Source organism: Phyllobates terribilis, unplaced genomic scaffold (genome assembly GCF_046119375.1).
Source record: "Phyllobates terribilis strain yellow unplaced genomic scaffold, ASM4611937v1 Scaffold_1__5_contigs__length_1240528914, whole genome shotgun sequence".
NCBI lineage: Eukaryota > Metazoa > Chordata > Amphibia > Anura > Dendrobatidae > Phyllobates > Phyllobates terribilis.
Genome location: NW_027362761.1, coordinates 563,281,041 through 563,299,057, shown reverse-complemented (window position 1 = coordinate 563,299,057; position 18,017 = coordinate 563,281,041). Strand labels below are relative to the sequence as shown.

The following is an 18,017-nucleotide window of genomic DNA, read 5'->3' as shown; positions in this document are numbered from 1 at the left end:
GTAAAGTTTTTTGGCCGCGAAGCATATGGGGCAGAGACTCGAGCATGTCACTCAAATACCCACGATACTAAATGCATACCAGAGCACCCGATGCAAACTCAAGTAGCGAGCACTTGCTCTCAACACTAGTCGCCATATCGTCATCTTTTTTTCTTACTTTTGAAAAAAATCCCAACCCCAGCCCTAACCCTAGCACAACCCTAGCCCCAGCACAACCCTAGCCCCAGCACAACCCTAGCCCCAAACCCAGCCCTAACCCTAGCCCAATCCTAACTCAAGAGTTTATTTTTGACGCCGTTCCTTGTGCGGTATAAGTGATTAGACGACTTTATTCTTCGGGTCGGTGTGATTACAGCAATGCCAGAATCATATGGGGTTTTTATGACTGACAGCTGTCACACACTAAAAGACGCATTTTTTGTAAAATCTAGTTTTTGCATCGCCATATTTTGAGAGCTATAATTTTTCCAAATTTTGGCAGACAGTCATGTGACGGCTCGTTTTTTGCGGGATGACTTGACGTTGTTATTGGTGCCATTTTCAGGCACGTGACATTTTTTGATCGCTTTCTATTCCGATTTTTGGGAGGCAGAATAAACAAAAACCAACAATTCAGGAATTGTTTTTTGTTTTTTTTTTTTATTCTGTTCCGCGTGTGGTAAAATTGATGAGGCAGCTTTACTCTTCGGGTCAGTACGTTTACAGCGGTACCACATTTGTATAATTTTTCTATGTTTTGGCGCTTATACACAATAAAAGCTATTTTATAGAAAAAAATATTTTTTAGTATCGCTTTATTCTGAGAGCTATAACTTTTTTATTTTTCGGCTGATGGAGCTATATGGCGGCTTGTTTTTTGCGGGACGAGATGACGTTTTCAGCGGTATCATTTTTATTTATATGCGTCTTTTTGATCGCGTGTTATTCCACTTTTTGTTTGGCGGTATGGTGATAAAGCATTGTTTTTTGCTTGGTTTTTTTTTTTTTTTTTTTACCGTGTTCACTGAAGGGGTTAACTAGTGGGACAGTTTTATAGGTCAGGTTGTTCCGGACGCGGCGATACCAAATATGTGTACTTTTATTGTTTTTTTTTTATTTTTTTTATAATAATATTTATTGATGGGTACATTATATTTTTATTTTTGGTGTATTATTTTTTTTATTTTTTTATAATATTTTTGCACATTTTTTTTTTTTTTTTTTTCCACTTTCACACAGTTTATACACTTTATTACTTTGTCCCACTCTGGGACTTTCACTTTTTTTTTTCTGATCGCCTGCATGGCACAGGAATGGAGCACCATCCCTATGCCATGAAGGCTGTCAGAAGTGCACAGTGTGAAGATTGCTTGGAGATGCACTGCGCATGTCCAAGCAATCTTCCTGCTCTCTGGTGACCCGGATGTTGTCATGACGACATCGGGTCGTCATGGCAACACCCGGGAAGCCTTTGCAGACTGCGCTGGAAGCCGGAAGAGGAGGTGAGTATCGGCGATCACCTCCCCTTGCCCCCGCAATGCCGCGATCGACTTCGATCGCAGCATCGCGGGGGTTAATGTGCTGGGAGCGGTGCGTGACCGCTCCCTGCACATAGTACCGGGTGTCAGCTGTGACAATCAGCTGACACCCGGCGGCGATCGCGCCCGCACAGCCTGTGTGCGCGCGCGATCGCCATGACGTACTAATACGGGTCTGGCTCTTAAGTCCCAGGGCACAGACGCGTATTAGTACGTCAGATGTTATTAAGGGGTTAAACACAACCAATTGTGGAACTTACAGTATTATTATTTCAAGAAGTATAATGAACTTTGTTTGTGGAAAACCCCTTTAAGGCTATGTGCACACAGAGTTTTTCACTGAGTTTTTGGAGTAAAAACTGAGAAAAACTTGTCAAAAACTTTGAGTTTCTGCTCTGAAAACTCAGCAAAAAGACTCCGCTTGTACATACCCTTACAGCTAAAAGCATTATTGTGGGAAGAAAAAAACTAATGCTAAATTCACATTCCGAATTGTCCATTTTCCGAATGGTCTCTTTTAATGTTATGAATGATGGACTAGGATCCGGCTTAATCGTTAGGAGATGAGGCCTTATTTGAAGATATAGCTGAAAGTCTGATTTAAGTAGGAGACAATTTTTATAAAGATCTTCAAATGATTGGATGGAGTTGCCTACATAGAGGTCAACTAGTGATTAAATATCCTTTTTTTTTTTTGCTCAACCTTCCTAAGCCGTCTATATGGGCATGCAGTTTATAGAATGCTGAATAAAATGATACCTTGATATCTGCAATCTAATGTCTTATTCCAGAGAAATCCACATTTTTCTTAATATGTAAATGAGCCGTTAAGATCTATGGGCCAGACATAGATCTCCCTGAGAATCTGCCTCCAGAGCTTATTGTAAATGAAAGGAGGAATTACCAGTGTGAGACATGTACTGACTGACAATCTGCTCTCCTGATCTACATGTCTCACTTTGGTAACTCTCCCTTTCATTTTCAATAATCTCTGGAGGCAGATTCTCAGGGAGATCTATGTCCGGTCCATAGATCTTAACAACTCATTTACATAGAAAAAGAAAAACGTTGATTTCTCCGGAATAAGACATCAGATCACAAATATCAAGGTATCATTTTATTCAGCTTCCTATGACCTACGTGCTCATATAGACACCTTGGCAGGGTTGATCCTACTGACAGATTCCCTTTAAGAATCTTGTAAAAGATGTGCCAAATTTCTGATCCACTGTGATATATTTGGTGCATTTTAGGGGTATGTGCACACGGTGTCTTTTAGACACTATTGTACCTGCCAAGATTTGCGACAGGAAGACACTTCAGGAAAAGGTCAGCTGTGTTTTTCCTAAAGAATGTTCTTTGCTCTTTTTTTGACTTTTTTTTTTAATCTTATACAAATAAAAAATGAAGCTGCATCCAAAACTAAGCAGCCTGCAGATTGGCACGGCTGCTTCTCTTATCCACTTTGCTGCTTTCGTACCCTCCTGAAAATGAAGTCATGTGCACACACCCTAAAATTTTATACCCTACGTTTTATGCAGTCTCATTATTAGAAAGAATTAATAAATCTGCCCCAATGTTCTAAATGTCATCAGATGGAATGTATACTATTTCAGCATTGGGACCTGCAATTAAATAGTACAGTGCAAATGTGAAGTACAGTCGTCAGTGCACCTTGGACAGATGCGTTCTACTTTTCTGATTGTTTATATTGCGCTAACCTCGGACTTGACTTGATGTGACAGAGACTCGTTGTTCTTGCACATAGCAGCTGCAAAAAGGAAAACCACGTGGATAAGAAGTTGCATTGTGGATATGAAAATAGCTGAAAACAAAAAACAGAGGTTTACATTTCAATGCAACATTCAGTAAAGTAACAACAGTTGTATGGTTTTGATTTTTTTAAATTTTTTTTTACCTCCTCCGATGATAAGCTTTATGATCCTCTGCAGTCATCCAGTTGTACCTCTCTTATCTCTAGAAGTTTGATTGCTCCCAGCAAAAGAAACAAAATAATAATCTTGTAGATAACTTTTTAATGACTAATAAAGATAGAATAAATGATGTTACAGCGCGAGATTTCGAGATTCCTTAGGTCTCTTCATCAGGCATGTTCTCTAGGTGTTGTCCCAAAAAGCACAGTGTATCTGTATTTATCAGCCAGTCGGATTCACAGAATGACATTGGGTGGGATGAAGACAATACTAGTTAAACATTCTCTCGAATTCCTGTAAATGCACTGACTTCCAAAAAGTTCCTCCCTTCAGTAAGCACCTCCCCAACTAAAGCAATTCATTTCATTCTGTCCAGATTCTTTCAATTTCATCTTGTTGGTAATACAATCTATTAACTCCTGAAGAACCAGGACAATTTCATAGTTTCAAAGCCTTAAATGTGAGCCTTAAAGAGGGTTATCTAGGCTGGAATTAAAAATCTGCAGAATACTTTTGCCATCAAAAAGAACAAATCAGGTGCATAACGTCTCACAAATGTAACCTTTATTAAATGTATTAAAAAAAAGATTTAAAATAAATACATGCAAAAACAGAGTCATCCTATATGGGAACACAAGCAATATACTATAATGTTACTATTATTGGTTATATGTACTAAAACATGTTTTCATCTAATTTAATTTGCTCTCTAGCATGCCAAATTCTCTTACATGACTAATGCTCTTATAATAACAAAGTGTCTGTCTCCTTGACAAAGCTTGGGTGAAACGTGCGTTGGGGCACACAGGACAACAGGTTATATAATGCTCTTTGCCATGTAAGTACCACTTTGCATTTTTTTTGCTCTGACACAAGTCAAAAACACTTTGTTATTATAAGAGCATTTGGCAAGCTAGAGAGCAAATTAAATTAGATAAATTGTTTTTAGGACATATAACCAATAATGGTAAAATTAAAGTATATTGCTTGTGGTCTAATATACGCTGCAACAATTGGATAAGCTCCTCATGTGTGATGTGAATGATAGGGAATGAGTGAGCAAATGCATTATATAATGGAAATAAAACACCTTTGGTCTTCTGATGCCTAGGCTGGGTGCCACTGTTTTGCTTGGTTGCCAGGATTGCACAGTGTTTTTTAATGCACTGAGCTGTCAAGGGACAGTGTGGGGTCAGCAGTAGCCTACTTGCCCATGACCCTGGGAGTGTAAAGAGAACATAACAAATTTCTGTTTCAGACACATTCAGACAAGCTGGGAAGCAGAAGAAGAATCCAAACTGTCCAATAGAAAGGCCTGCATCACAGCTAGCTATTAAGTGGTGTGAGAGCAGGATTTATACTTTATGTATCCTGACTCCATTTTGATTTTTGTACGTGTATCTTTTGGTTACCAAAATGGAGTTTGAGCTGGTATGTGTGTGAGATAACAAGTCTTTGAAATGTCTTTGTCTAAAGACTTTGAGAAAACAGAAACTAGAAAGTGAGATATTCCTAAAGTCCAAAAGCTGGGTGTAGACAGAATTACCATTAGCCAATGAGATGTATGTATGCTAATGTCAGCACATATGTAGAGATAAGCTAAGCCAATAATATTGTTACCATGTATGACTATTAATAAGCTATATAAGTGACTGATTGTGTAATAAAAGACAGACCTACCCTGATGCTCAATGTATCAGTCATGGCTCGTCCGTGCACGTATTTGAATTTACAATTTAATTTGGAGCAGACACAATGTCTCAGAACGTCTCACATTATGTGGCAACGACAGTGGTCATAAGTACTGCTCACGACTAAGGTCTATTACCCCAAGGCTTTAGAAAGGGCCAGAGAGAAGCATGTACAGATCTTTACCACGAGCTGCCCTGCAAATGTAGTTTATTCAAGTTAGAGGGGACTGGTCCACTTGCATGAAGGTACCGCCATTACTGAGGCAGAGCAAGGATTGAATCCACACAGGTGAGCGAATAGTGTATCTGCCAAGGGGGCAAAGATTAATAAGGGTAGGGATTAGCCACAGTAAAGATTGGTAGCCATAAAGGCCAGGATTAGCCACAGCAGAGGGGAGCATATAGGCTCATTTCTGAATATTAGAATTGCTTCACAAGAGAAGTGGGGGCCGTTGCCTGGGTGTGAGAAGGATTGCCACACGAGTGAATTCAGGAGACTGGTACTTGTGTGTGACGGACTTATACATGGTAACTGAGATAACGGCAGTAGATTGCTCTAATTGCCACCCAAATGCTACTGCATGGCGTCCCCCATGACAATGACATGTTAAAAGGACTGTGAGTGCTGTACTGTAATGTGTGAGACACAGATACTGTGTTAGAGTGAAGGAAGTGCTGCTGAGAAGATTGTCAGCAGCCTGTCACAAGTGCAAAGAAAGCAATGCAAGTACAAGTATAGATACACAAGCACAAGTAAAGTTTTCAAAGTGACAGCCCACTGCTGTATTCCAACCTCTGACTTGTTTGCCACTAGGTACTTGAGAGCAGGTGCCTATAGCGGCACTTTTTAGGGGGAGGCACTTTAGTATGATATTTTTGTTTTCCTCTCGAAAGCTAAGTTCCAATTTATACAGTGTATTCCTCTGGATATACATGCCTGAACTGTGACAGACTGTCTACATAAAAAGCGTCGTATTAAAAAAAAAATTCAAAAAAATGTTCTTTCGACTACATTTTGTCTGCTTTATATTGCATTGCTTTTTTGGGAGAAGGAGGGTGGGACTTTGAAAAAACATAGTAGACCAAAAAATGACAAAGTTAAAAAAGAGTCACATGATAATGGCGGCTTCACTGAAAGGAGAGATGATTACATGATTATGAATTCTAAGAATATGATTGCATGGATACAATGACGTAATGAGGAAATAATTAATTCACAACTTAATAAATGGGTAAATAACTAAAAAGATAAGATCCATGCAGCAGTAAGCTCATCTAATACAATACAAAGGCAAAATCATAAGAAAAATGTTGGTAGACCAAAGTCACCGAAAAATCCCAATTGCATTAACTGTAGCTGATGAAAAGAGAACCATCAAAATAGTGCTCACATGCCCATAATGAACCTTCCTTACGAGATGGTGCCAGCCCCAAGACACGCATTTTGGTTTTCCTTTGCTTTCTTTTTCACCCTGATAGTTGCTCCAATTTGTTTCTTGATGTGTAGAAAATGGGAAACTGGAATGAGGGCATCAGCCGCAGTCAGAGTGATGTTGCACAACTGTGGTTGGAAGCTCCTTATTCCTTGCTGAAGACCTGCATGTTGGATTGCTCTGCATGTTAAAGGGAGTCCATTAGCCCAAACTGACAGTATAGACTAAGCTTGTAGCCTGGTAGCAGCAATCCTACAAGTCACAATCAACCCTTTAAACCTTGGGAAGAGGGAGCAGTCTACATAGGAATCAACAGTTGCTTAGAGTAGGTGTTTGTCATTGACCCAAGGTTAAGCATTGTTTTTTTCCTTATCTTTAGGTTAAAAAAATTGCTTCCGTCTTGTGTCTTAAGGTACCGTCACACTTAGCGTCGCTACAGCTATCTCGACAACGGTACGACCTGGCAGGGATCGTTGCTGCGTCGCTATGTGGTCGCTGGTGAGATGTCAAAGAGTCAGATCTTCCCAACGACGCAGCACCGATACGGCGACCCGTAGCGACCTGTATAACGATGTCGGCGGTCGTTGGGACCCTGTCACATAGCAGCTACTCTGACGATTCAGACCTCGATGATGGACGTACTGTTTGACGCTGTAGTCACACAGGTGTGTATTTGCGTTGCCTTTTCCGTGCCCCCTCAGCTCTGATTGGTGGTTGCTACTGCGTTCTGATTGGGCGGCGGCCTTGCCTTAAAATAAGGCAACATAGTACCGCTTCCGTCCTTTGTTCCTGACCGCGTGCTGGTTTGCAGATCATAGTAGAGTTTTCCGGGCTGCGACTCCACATCGATTTATCTATTCTTCAACGGTTCTTCTGACACCTATCTCTGTGCACGGTAGGTATCGTTTGGGGTCTCAAATGTGCTTCCATTTTTAATTGATTTATAGGACACCTACCAATTATCTGTATCATTGCTCTGGAGGGAGGGAGGGCTTGGCTTCTATCTGTGTACATATGCTTTTGCATGGGCAGCCATTTTAGGGGGTCACGTGTGCACACACCCATACAGCACGTTTTCTGGCACGCACGCTAATGGAATGAAATGCAGTTTTTCATGACCTTTCGCATGTACAGTTTTAATAATTGCTTTATTGTTTTGCTGAAACTTTCCTCATCTTTTCATTTTATTTTTTTCAGTTTGCACCATCATAAACCATGCGCAGTGTGCTGCTGTGTTTGCTGCATTGCTGGTTGAGGAAGCTCGTTGTCAAGATGAGGCACGGATGCTAGAGAGGCGTTCCAAATGAAAGCGTCGCATGTGGACCAGAGAGTGGCTGCAAAAGAGGTCCGATTTGTCCCACAAGCAACTTGTATGAGAGCTTCAGGAGAAGAATCATCATGATTTCCGCAACTATCTGCGGATGTCAGACATGTAATGCGATTTTCCACAGTCTACATAGCTACATGGAGTTTCCCAACACGGAGGAGGAATGGAAAAAGATTGCCTCCGATTTTGAGTGGTGGGGCTTTGAACGGGAAACATGTCCGGATCACTCAACCACCGAACAGCAGATCCTATTTCTTTAATTATAAGGGCTATTTCAGCATCATCCTGATGGCCCTTGTTAACGCCAATTACGAATTTATAAATGTAGATGTTGGCATGAACGGAAGGGTTTCTGATGGTGGTGTTTTAGAGCACACACTCTTTGGAGAGCGTTTGAACAACTGTGACCTTCACTTGCCTCCCAACTCTGAGACTAGAGGCAACCTTAATTTTGGTTCTGTCTAATTGGTAGGTGTCCTATAAATCAAGTAAAAATGGAAACGCATTTGAGACCCCAAACGATACCTACCGTGCACAGAGATAGGTGTCAGAAGAACAGTTGAAGAATAGATAAATCGATGTGGAGTCGCAGCCCGGAGAACTCTACTACGATCTGCAAACCAGCACGCAGTCAGGAACAAAGGACGGAAGCGCTACTATGTTGCCTTCTTTAAGGCAAGACCAATCAAAATGCAGTAGCGACCACCAATCGGAGCTGAGGGGGCGCGGAAAAGGCAACGCAAATGCACGCCTATGTGTCTCAGTTCTGAGTCGCCAACTAGGTCGTTGGTAAGGTGTCAAACGCACAGATGCATGCTACCCAGCGGGACCTCAACGATCAAAAAAAGGTCCAGGCCATTCCGACACAACAAGCAATCTCACACCAGGGGCCTGGTCGTTGCTACGTGTCACATGTAGCGAGATCACTACTGAGGTTGCTGTTGCGTCACAGAACTTGTGACTCAGCAGCGATCTCGCTTAGTGTGACGGGGCCTTTACTGAATGCGAAAAATTATTCCAGGTTTGCATCTTTGTTGAGTCAAAGAAATCTTGAAGTGTGGTGTTGCAGAGCTAGAAAGACCTTTGGAAAAAAAATAGTAGATAAAGAGTATTTTTCACCTTGGCTGGCAATCATGAACTTGTGAACGGCTACAGAATCCAATAGATAGGTGTTGGGAAAGGAAGTTGTTTCTGCGCTCTCTGGAGTCACAACAAATCATTAGTATGGATAAAAATGTAGGTTTATTGTCTACGTGTTTCAGAGTCAACCAACTCCTTCCTCAAGACAACCATACATTATGCATTAGGTTATGTATGGTTGTCCTGAGGAAGGAGTCAGTGGACTCGGAAACGCGTAGACAATAAACCTACATTTCCCAGCACCTATCTCTGACATATGCATAGGAAGCTGCAGCATTTGGAGTCCAGGCTTTATAGGTGTTGTGTCCCACACAACCCTACTAGGTGAGCAGTTTTTAATACTTTCATTGAGCAGTTTTTAATACTTTCATGTAACATTTATTAATTGGATAAGACCCTATTGCGCTCTTGCATTTTCCCATAACAGAATCCAATAGAAAGAGACTGCATGACCAACCATGTAAGCAGGTGAAACTACAGGTGACAAGACTGATATATATATACAGTATATATATATATATATATATATATATATATATATATATATATATATATATATATATATACAGTACATACCAAAAGTTTGGACACCACCTCCAATATATGGAATTATTGTTAGAATTTGTATTATGGCAAGAAAAAAGCAGCTAAGTAAAGAAAAATGAGTGGCCATCATTACTTTAAGAAATGAAGGTCAGTCAGTGCGAAAAATTGAGAAAACTTTGAAAGTGTCCCCAAGTGCAGTTGCAAAAACCATCAAGCGCTACAAAGAAACTGGCTCACATGAGGACCGCCCCAGGAAAGGAAGACCAAGAGTCACCTCTGCTTCTGAGGATAAGTTTATCCGAGTCACCAGCCTCAGAAATCACAGGTTAACAGCTGCTCAGATTAGAGACCAGGTCAATGCCACACAGAGTTCTAGCAGCAGACAAATCTCTACAACAACTGTTAAGAGGAGACTTTGTGCAGCAGGCCTTCATGTTAAAATAGCTGCTAGGAAACCCTGCTAAGGACAGGCAACAAGCAGAAGAGACTTGTTTGGGCTAAAGAACACAAGGAATGGACATTAGACCAGTGGAAATCTGTGCTTTGGTCTGATGAGTCCAAATTTCAGATCTTTGGTTCCAACCACAGTGTCTTTGTGCGACGCAGAAAAGGTGAACGGATGGACTCTACATGCCTGGTTCCCACCGTGAAGAATGGAGGAGGGGGTGCTTTGCTGGTGACACTGTTGGGGATTTATTCAAAATTGAAGGCATACTGAACCAGCATGGCTACCACAGCATCTTGCAGCGGCATGCTATTCCATCCGGTTTGCGTTTAGTTGGACCATCATTTATTTTTCAACAGGACAATGACCCCAAACACACCTCCAGGCTGTGTAAGGGCTATTTGACCAAGTAGGAGAGTGATGGGGTGCTACGCCAGATGACCTGGCCTCCAGAGTCACCAGACCTGAACCCAATCGAGATGGTTTGGGGTGAGCTGGACCGCAGAGTGAAGGCAAAAGGGCCAACAAGTGCTAAGCATCTCTGGGAACTCCTTCAAAATTGTTGGAAGACCATTTCCGGTGACTACCTCTTGAAGCTCATCAAGAGAATGCCAAGAGTGTGCAAAGCAGTAATCAAAGCAAAAGGTGGCTACTTTGAAGAACCTAGAATATAAGACATATTTTCAGTTGTTTCACACTTTTTTGCTAAGTATATAATTCCACATGTGTTAATTCATAGTTTTGATGCCTTCAGTGTGAATGTACAATTTTCATAGTCATGAAAATACAGAAAAATCTTTAAATGAGAAGGTGTGTCGAAACTTTTGGTCTTTACTGTATATATATATATATATATATATATATATATATATATATATATATATATATATATATATATATAATCACTTTATATGTATAACAAGTATTATGCAAGGGGGTTAGTAACAAGGATAATGAACAGCAAATTGAGATAACAATGAGAAACAGTTTCAGTGAATAACGGTAAAGTTCTTTGCAAAAGTGTGATGCACCCAGTCGTGGGAGTCACCACGTGAGTTCTGTTTGTATGGGCCTAGAGGGGGTCACCGGTTATTCCCACTAGGCCGCAAGTCTCTTCCGAATAAAGTCTATCAGATCCCGTTTAGCCTCCCATGCACCAAATGGCCCCCACCCAACCTGAAATCCTAATCCCAACTGTCCCCGGTACCGTGAGTGGTAATTGGAAGTGATGGCCCTGCTCACTTGCACGATTCCTCCGCTGTTGCTGCGGCGTCTCTCCTGTTGCAATCCCTTCTCAGCTCCTCTCAGCTTGACCTTCGACGTTAGTCTCTCACTTTTGGGGTAAGGGGGTCCAGACCTCGGCTCTTGACAGGCGGTGTCGGATCCCGGGAGGTTACTCTGTGTGGGGAGCAGGTACTTACTCTGGGCCACAGGTGCAGGGCTCAGGGCGCTTCTGTGAGGAATCCAGAGCTTCTCAGGTGGTGTCTGACTCTAGTGCAGCACAGGCCTCCACCTGGGGCCTGCCGCGCTGGGATCTGCGATCCCCCTGGAACGCGTCTGCTCCACTCTGCCAAATCTCTCTGTGTCTTGGCTGCTGGGCTTTTATATCCAGGAAAATCTTCCTGGAGGTCATCTGATCAGGTCCAGCATCTGAATCTGTTCCCCCTTTAACTCTTCTAGCATAACTTGGTTCTGCTTTATTTAGTCTGCCCAGCAGATGGCAACCTTTCCTCATCTCTGACACATCCTGCAAGAATTCTCCTTCATTGCACTCTACTACACACCAACAGAAAATGACTAAGGAACAAAAATAACACCAGCAATAAAACAATGACAGGTTAACAGCACATGTTATACTGCAATATCCCAAAGCTGCCCCACTGTATGCAAAGCGTGCAGATGGCTACAGACTTTGTCCAACAAGTTGAAAAAAAATCCTTCTAATGATGTGGTAAAATGTAATTTTCATAAATGTTTACTAAAAGCTATGCATGCAATTATAAATTTATTCCAAAATAATTCCAAAATAATATGAAGTAAAAATGGCAATTTCAATGTGACAGTTTTGTAGATTTTTCTACTTGTCTGTTTTCGTTTCTTTGTCGTCTAGATTCACCTTTGTCCTTTTCTTTTACTCTGTGTTTGTGAAGTCTTTTGTAAACAACGGTTTAAGCAAATGATTAATGCAAAAGTAACGTAGTCAGCCGGACAAGATCCTATGTAATATACAGTGTCATCTAATAACAGATGCAGTGTATAAAAGGTTTACAAATTATTACGATTTTTATTTTAATAATAGCAAAATATTCTGCAGCATTTTACAGTTCAAAGTAGAAAGAAACAGCATCAATGAAACACCAAAAGGAAAAATGGATATTATAAAGGAAGACTCTTATTTTCTGTATGGATTGTAGACCAGGAATATAAAAGAAATAAAAAATAATTAATTTATAAAGATTAAAAATTAAAAATTCCCCTATCATTCCCTTACTACACTATCTAACTGCTTTACTTTTTTTAACAACTTCCTTTTTGATGATGTCACTTGATGATGTCACTTGGGGGGGCAAAGCTGGTCTCTCCAAGTCAGGTATTTGTCTTAAAATGTGCACTGACAGTGCCCTCTGTTGCCGGCTCGTTACTACTGATCTGAGTCAGCGAGAGAGCGCACTGTCATTGTGCACAGTGACAGAAAAGGGACTAGCCTAGCTCCTCAAATGAAGGTCACCGATGATGCTTTGCTTCAGGGAGGGGGCAGAGACTGCAGCAGCATGCACTGGTATTCTCAAATGAAATGCCATCAAAAAGGAGGTTGTTAAAAAAAAAACTTCCCGACCCGTGTCACACCGTCTGTGACATGGAAACCGGTGCGTTCCCGACCCATGTCACAGCGCCTGTGACATGGAGGGATCGCGCCCCTGCAGCGTGTGTGAGTGGGGTCGCTCAGGTGTCACAGTTGCTACTGCAACTGGACAACCTGTAGTTGACCGCACGGGGGGTGGATTAACCCCCCCCGTGCCTAGGACCCCTCCGATTGGCAGTTTAACTTTCACTTTAGTGAAACTGCCAATCGGAATGAATTAAATATTTCACCAATGGAAATTGGTGAAATATTTATGATCTGGGCATGGCCTGATGCATATAGCATCAGCCATTGGCTGGGGGGAGTGTCAGCTCTGTCACCCCCCCCGCCCCCCAGATCTGATTGGGTCTAGTGTCCATGTGACGCTAGCCCTCCAATCAGATGTGGAGGGTGTCATTTTTACAATGGCTGAACAAGCTCCACAGCTTTCTCCCATCCGTGAAAGCTGTGCAGCTTGGTCACCCACCGATCTGCCGCTGCCAGTGATCCGACACCGACACCGCCGCCGCCGATCCACCGCCGCCGCCGCTGGTAATATTACCCCCCTTGGTCCGATTCCAGCCCCCCTGCTGCTGCCGACTCCTGCTCCCCTTTATGCCCCAGTGATCACCCCCCCTGATGCTGTGGGCCTCCTACCCCCCTTGCTGCTGCCGGCTCCTGCCCCCCTTTCTGCCCCAGGGTTCACCCCCTTGCTGCTGCTACTGCCGGCTCCTGCCCCTCTTTCTGCCCCAGTGATCACCCCCCTTGCTGCTGCTGGCTCCTCCATCTCCTCAGCCCCATCCTACGCCTGACCGCCCTCTCATGCGCCCCGTGTGCCTGAGCGCACCCCCTACGCCTGACCATCCCCTACACCTGACCATCTCCTACGCCTGACCGCCCCCACACGTGACTGCAGAAGGTTAAACCAAGCACTCACACACACACGTACTCTCACACTATAATTAAGTTTTGATTTTTTTTTTTCACACACGCACACAACACACAAAATGTCCCTCCCGTCCCGCTCATCCCAGTCTAGGGCGTACTCAGCTGAGGAGGCTATGTCAGGTTGGTGTGTGTGTTGTAGTGTGTGTGTGGGGTATACACTACACTATACCACACCGCACACCAACCTGACATACACTACACACTTTGTGAAGCACCTGAGGGTGCTCACTATGCATCTAGATAAGTTCCCTGGGGGGTCTAGTTTCCAAAATGGGGTCACTTGTGGGGGAGCTCCAATGTTTAGGCACACAGGGGCTCTCCAAACGCGACATGGTTCCAATTTGGTAACTAGACCCCCCAGGGAACTTATCTAGATGGGTGGTGAGCATTTTGAACCCCCAGGTGCTTCACAAATTAATCCGTAAAAATTAAAAAAGAAAATGTTTGTGGAAATTTTTTTTTTCATTTTTACGAATCAATTTGTGAAGCACCTGGGGGTTCGAAATGCTCACCACCCATCTAGATAAGTTCCCTGGGGGGTCTAGTTTCCAAAATGGGGTCACTTGTGGGGGAGCTCCAATGTTTAGGCACACAGGGGCTCTCCAAACGCAACATGGTTCCAATTTGTTAGCGGACACCATGTCGTGCTTGGAGAGCCCCTGTGTGCCTAAACATTGGAGCACCCCCACAAGTGACCCCATTTTGGAAACTAGACCCCCCCAAGGAACCTATCTAGATGCATAGTGAGCACTTGGAACCCCCAGGTGCTTCACAAATTGATTCATAAAAATGAAAAAGGTTTTTTTTTCACAAAAATTTTCTTTTTTAATTTTTACGGATTAATTTGTGAAGCACCTGGGGGATCAAAATGCTCACCACCCATCTAGATAAGTTCCCTGGGGGGTCTAGTTTCTAAAATGGGGTCACTTGTGGGGGAGCTCCAAAGTTTAGGCACACAGGGGCTCTCCAAACGCAACATGGTGTCCGCTAACAATTTGAGCCGATTTTCCATTCAACTTGTTAGCGGAAACCATGTCGCGTTTGGAGAGCCCCTGTGTGCCTAAACATTGGAGCTCCCCCACAAGTGACTCCATTTTGGAAACCAGACCCCCCAAGGAACCTATCTAGATGCATAGTGAGCACTTGGAACCCCCAGGTGCTTCACAAATTGATTCATAAAAGTGAAAAAGTATTTTTTTTCCACAAAAATTTTCTTTTTTAATTTTTACGGATTAATTTGTGAAGCACCTGGGGGTTCAAAATGCTCACAACCCATCTAGATAAGTTCCCTGGGGGGTCTAGTTTCCAAAATGTGGTCACTTGTGGGGGAGCTCCAATGTTTAGGCACACAGGGGCTCTCCAAATGCAACATGGTGTCCGCTAACAATTTGAGACGATTTTCCATTCAATTGGTTAGTGGAAACCATGTCGCGTTTGGAGAGCCCTTGTGTGCCTAAACATTGGAGCTCCCCCACAAGTGACCCCATTTTGGAAACTAGACCCCCCAGGGAACTTATTTAGATGGGTGGTGAGCATTTTGAACCCCCAGGTGCTTCACAAATTAATCCGTAAAAATGAAAAAAGAAAATTTTTGTGGAAAAAAAAATACTTTTTCATTTTTATGAATCAATTTGTGAAGCACCTGGGGGTTCCAAGTGCTCACTATGCATCTAGATAGGTTCCTTGGGGGGTCTAGTTTCCAAAATGGAGTCACTTGTGGGGGAGCTCCAATGTTTAGGCACACAGTGGCTCTCCAAACGCGACATGGTGTCCGCTAACAAATTGAATGGAAAATCGGCTCAAATTGTTAGCGGACACCATGTTGCGTTTGGAGAGACCCTGTGTGCCTAAACATTGGAGCTCCCCCACAAGTGACCCCATTTTGGAAACTAGACCCCCCAGGGAACTTATCTAGATGCATAGTCAGCACTTTAAACACCCAGGTGTTTCACAAATTGATCTGTGAAAGCAAAAAAGTACTTTTTTTTCGCAAAAATTTTCTTTTAGCCTACATTTTTAAATTTTCACATGGGTAACAGGATAAAATGCACCATAAAATTTGTTGGGCAATTTCTCCTGAGTACACCGATACCTCATATGTGGTCATAAACCACTATTTGGGCACATGGCAGGGCTCAGAAGTGAAGGAGCGCAATTTGACTTTTGGAGCTAATTTTCCATTCAAAAAGTAAAATGGCGCTCCTTCCCTTCTGAGCCCTGCCGTGCGCCCAAACAGTGGTTTATGACCACATATGAGGTATCAGTGTACTCAGGAGAAATTGCCCAACAAATTTTAGGATGCATTTTATCCTGTTACCTATGTGAAAATTAAAAAATTTAGGCTAAAAGAAATTTTTTGTTAGAAAAATAAAATGTTCATTTTTTTCTTCCATGTTGTTTTAGTTCCTGTGATGCACCTGAAGGGTTAATAATCTTCTTGAATGTCGTTTTGAGTAGCTTGAGGGGTGCAGTTTTTGGAATGGTGTCACTTTTGGGTGTTTTCTGTCATGTACACCCCTCAAAGGGACTTCAAATGTGATGTGGTCACTAAAAAAAATGGTTTTGTAAATTTTGCTGGAAAAAAGATAAATTGCTGATGAACTTTGAACCCTTCAAACTTCCTATCAAAAATTATTTTTTTTCCAAAATTGTGCTGATGTAAAGTAGACATGTGGGAAATGTTATTTATTAACTATTTTGCGTCACATCACTCTCTGGTTAAGCAGAATAAAAATTCAAAATTTGAAAATTGCAAAATTTTAAAAAATTTTGTCATATTTTTGATTTTTTTCACAAATAAACACAAATATTATTGACCTAAATTTAATACTAACATGAAGCCCAATATGTCACGAAAAAACAATCTCTGAGAAGCGTTAGGATCCGTTGAAGTGTTCCAGAGTTTTTACTTCGTAAAGGGACACTGGTCAGAATTGACAAAAATGCCAAGGTCTTTAGGGTCAAAATAGGCTGGGTCCTGAAGGGGTTAAAAAAAAAAAAGTAAAGCAGTTAGTGTAGTTAGGGAAGGGTAGAGAATTTTTTTTTATTAAAGTATATTAGAAAATAGAATAGATTTTGGCATTAAATAGAAATAAACAAATTAATTCAATAATTTACCCAGAGAAACGCTTTAAATATTAATTGTAACTCTGACATCTGGTGGCCAGAGTGAGCCACTACATCAGTATCACATTCTTGATTGAATGTGAATTGACTTTTCCATTGTAATCACGACATCTGATGGTCAGATCAAGCTATTACACCACCTCCTAACTCCTACACATCTTTTCCTACATCATGCATGGCGACTCTTAGTGGAATAGCATGTACATAATAGGTCCATATCATGCAAAACATATGACACCTACAGATATTTAGAGGGAATATTTCAGCAGGTTTTGCTATGTAATCTGACAGCAGCATGCTGTAGTGGCAGAAACCCTGATTCCATCGATTTATCAATTATTTTACTGCGAGCAGCAGTTGTGATAGAATCACATTTTCTCTGCTGCAGATTAAGCAGAGCTCGGAATGCTGAGCTGTGTATAACCCCGCCCACACCACTGATTGGCTGCTCTCTGTATACACTGTATGTTGATAGAAAGGTGCTAATGAGTGGTGGGAGCAATGTTGTACCAGGAGGCACCTAGTCCGGTAGTGATAATCTCCTGCTGATCAAACACTGATCATATAGAAACAGCAAACCACAGCCTAGTAAGTGACACATCGCTGGAATCATTGTCTCTGTCCCTACACCATGTTGCTCTCAGATTACATAACAAAATCCTGCTAACAAGTTTCCTTCAATGTATGTTTACTGCCTCATCTACAACATTTCTGTACATTCCTATATTATATTACCTCTTTCCTAACATCCTGCTTGTTTGTCTTTTGTAGGACAACATCGGCACAGCGTGTCAGTGTGATATAGAATATCTGACAACAATTTGTGTATATATATATATTTATAGTAGATATTTACAATAGAAACATAGGTTCACTTACAGCATTGCCTATATCTGTGCTCTGTGTGTCTACTACATGATTCTATAGTATGAGTGCACATGGAGAACCCATTAGCTCTATAGACTGCACCTGAGCATCTCACAAGCCAACATACATCCTAAGGCTATGTGCACACAATGCAGAAATGCTCAGGATTTTTTCCTGAGCGTTTCTGCAACTCCCTGGCAG

General features: G+C 42.0%; 1 protein-coding gene across 1 annotated transcript in view; it reads right to left on the bottom strand.

Moving 5' to 3' along the window:
- Nucleotides 1–3,731, bottom strand: part of LOC141270542 (factor XIIa inhibitor-like) — a 76,474-nt gene extending 72,743 nt beyond the window's left edge. Inside the window, exons 1-2 of the mRNA XM_073680603.1 lie at nucleotides 3,436–3,731; nucleotides 3,239–3,342 (exon numbers count right to left, since the gene is read on the bottom strand). Of these exons, the coding sequence (XP_073536704.1) occupies nucleotides 3,239–3,325 (87 nt within the window). The 5' untranslated portion in view covers nucleotides 3,326–3,342; nucleotides 3,436–3,731. The remainder of the gene's footprint in view (nucleotides 1–3,238; nucleotides 3,343–3,435) is intronic.
- Between the last annotated feature and the right edge of the window lie 14,286 nt (nucleotides 3,732–18,017).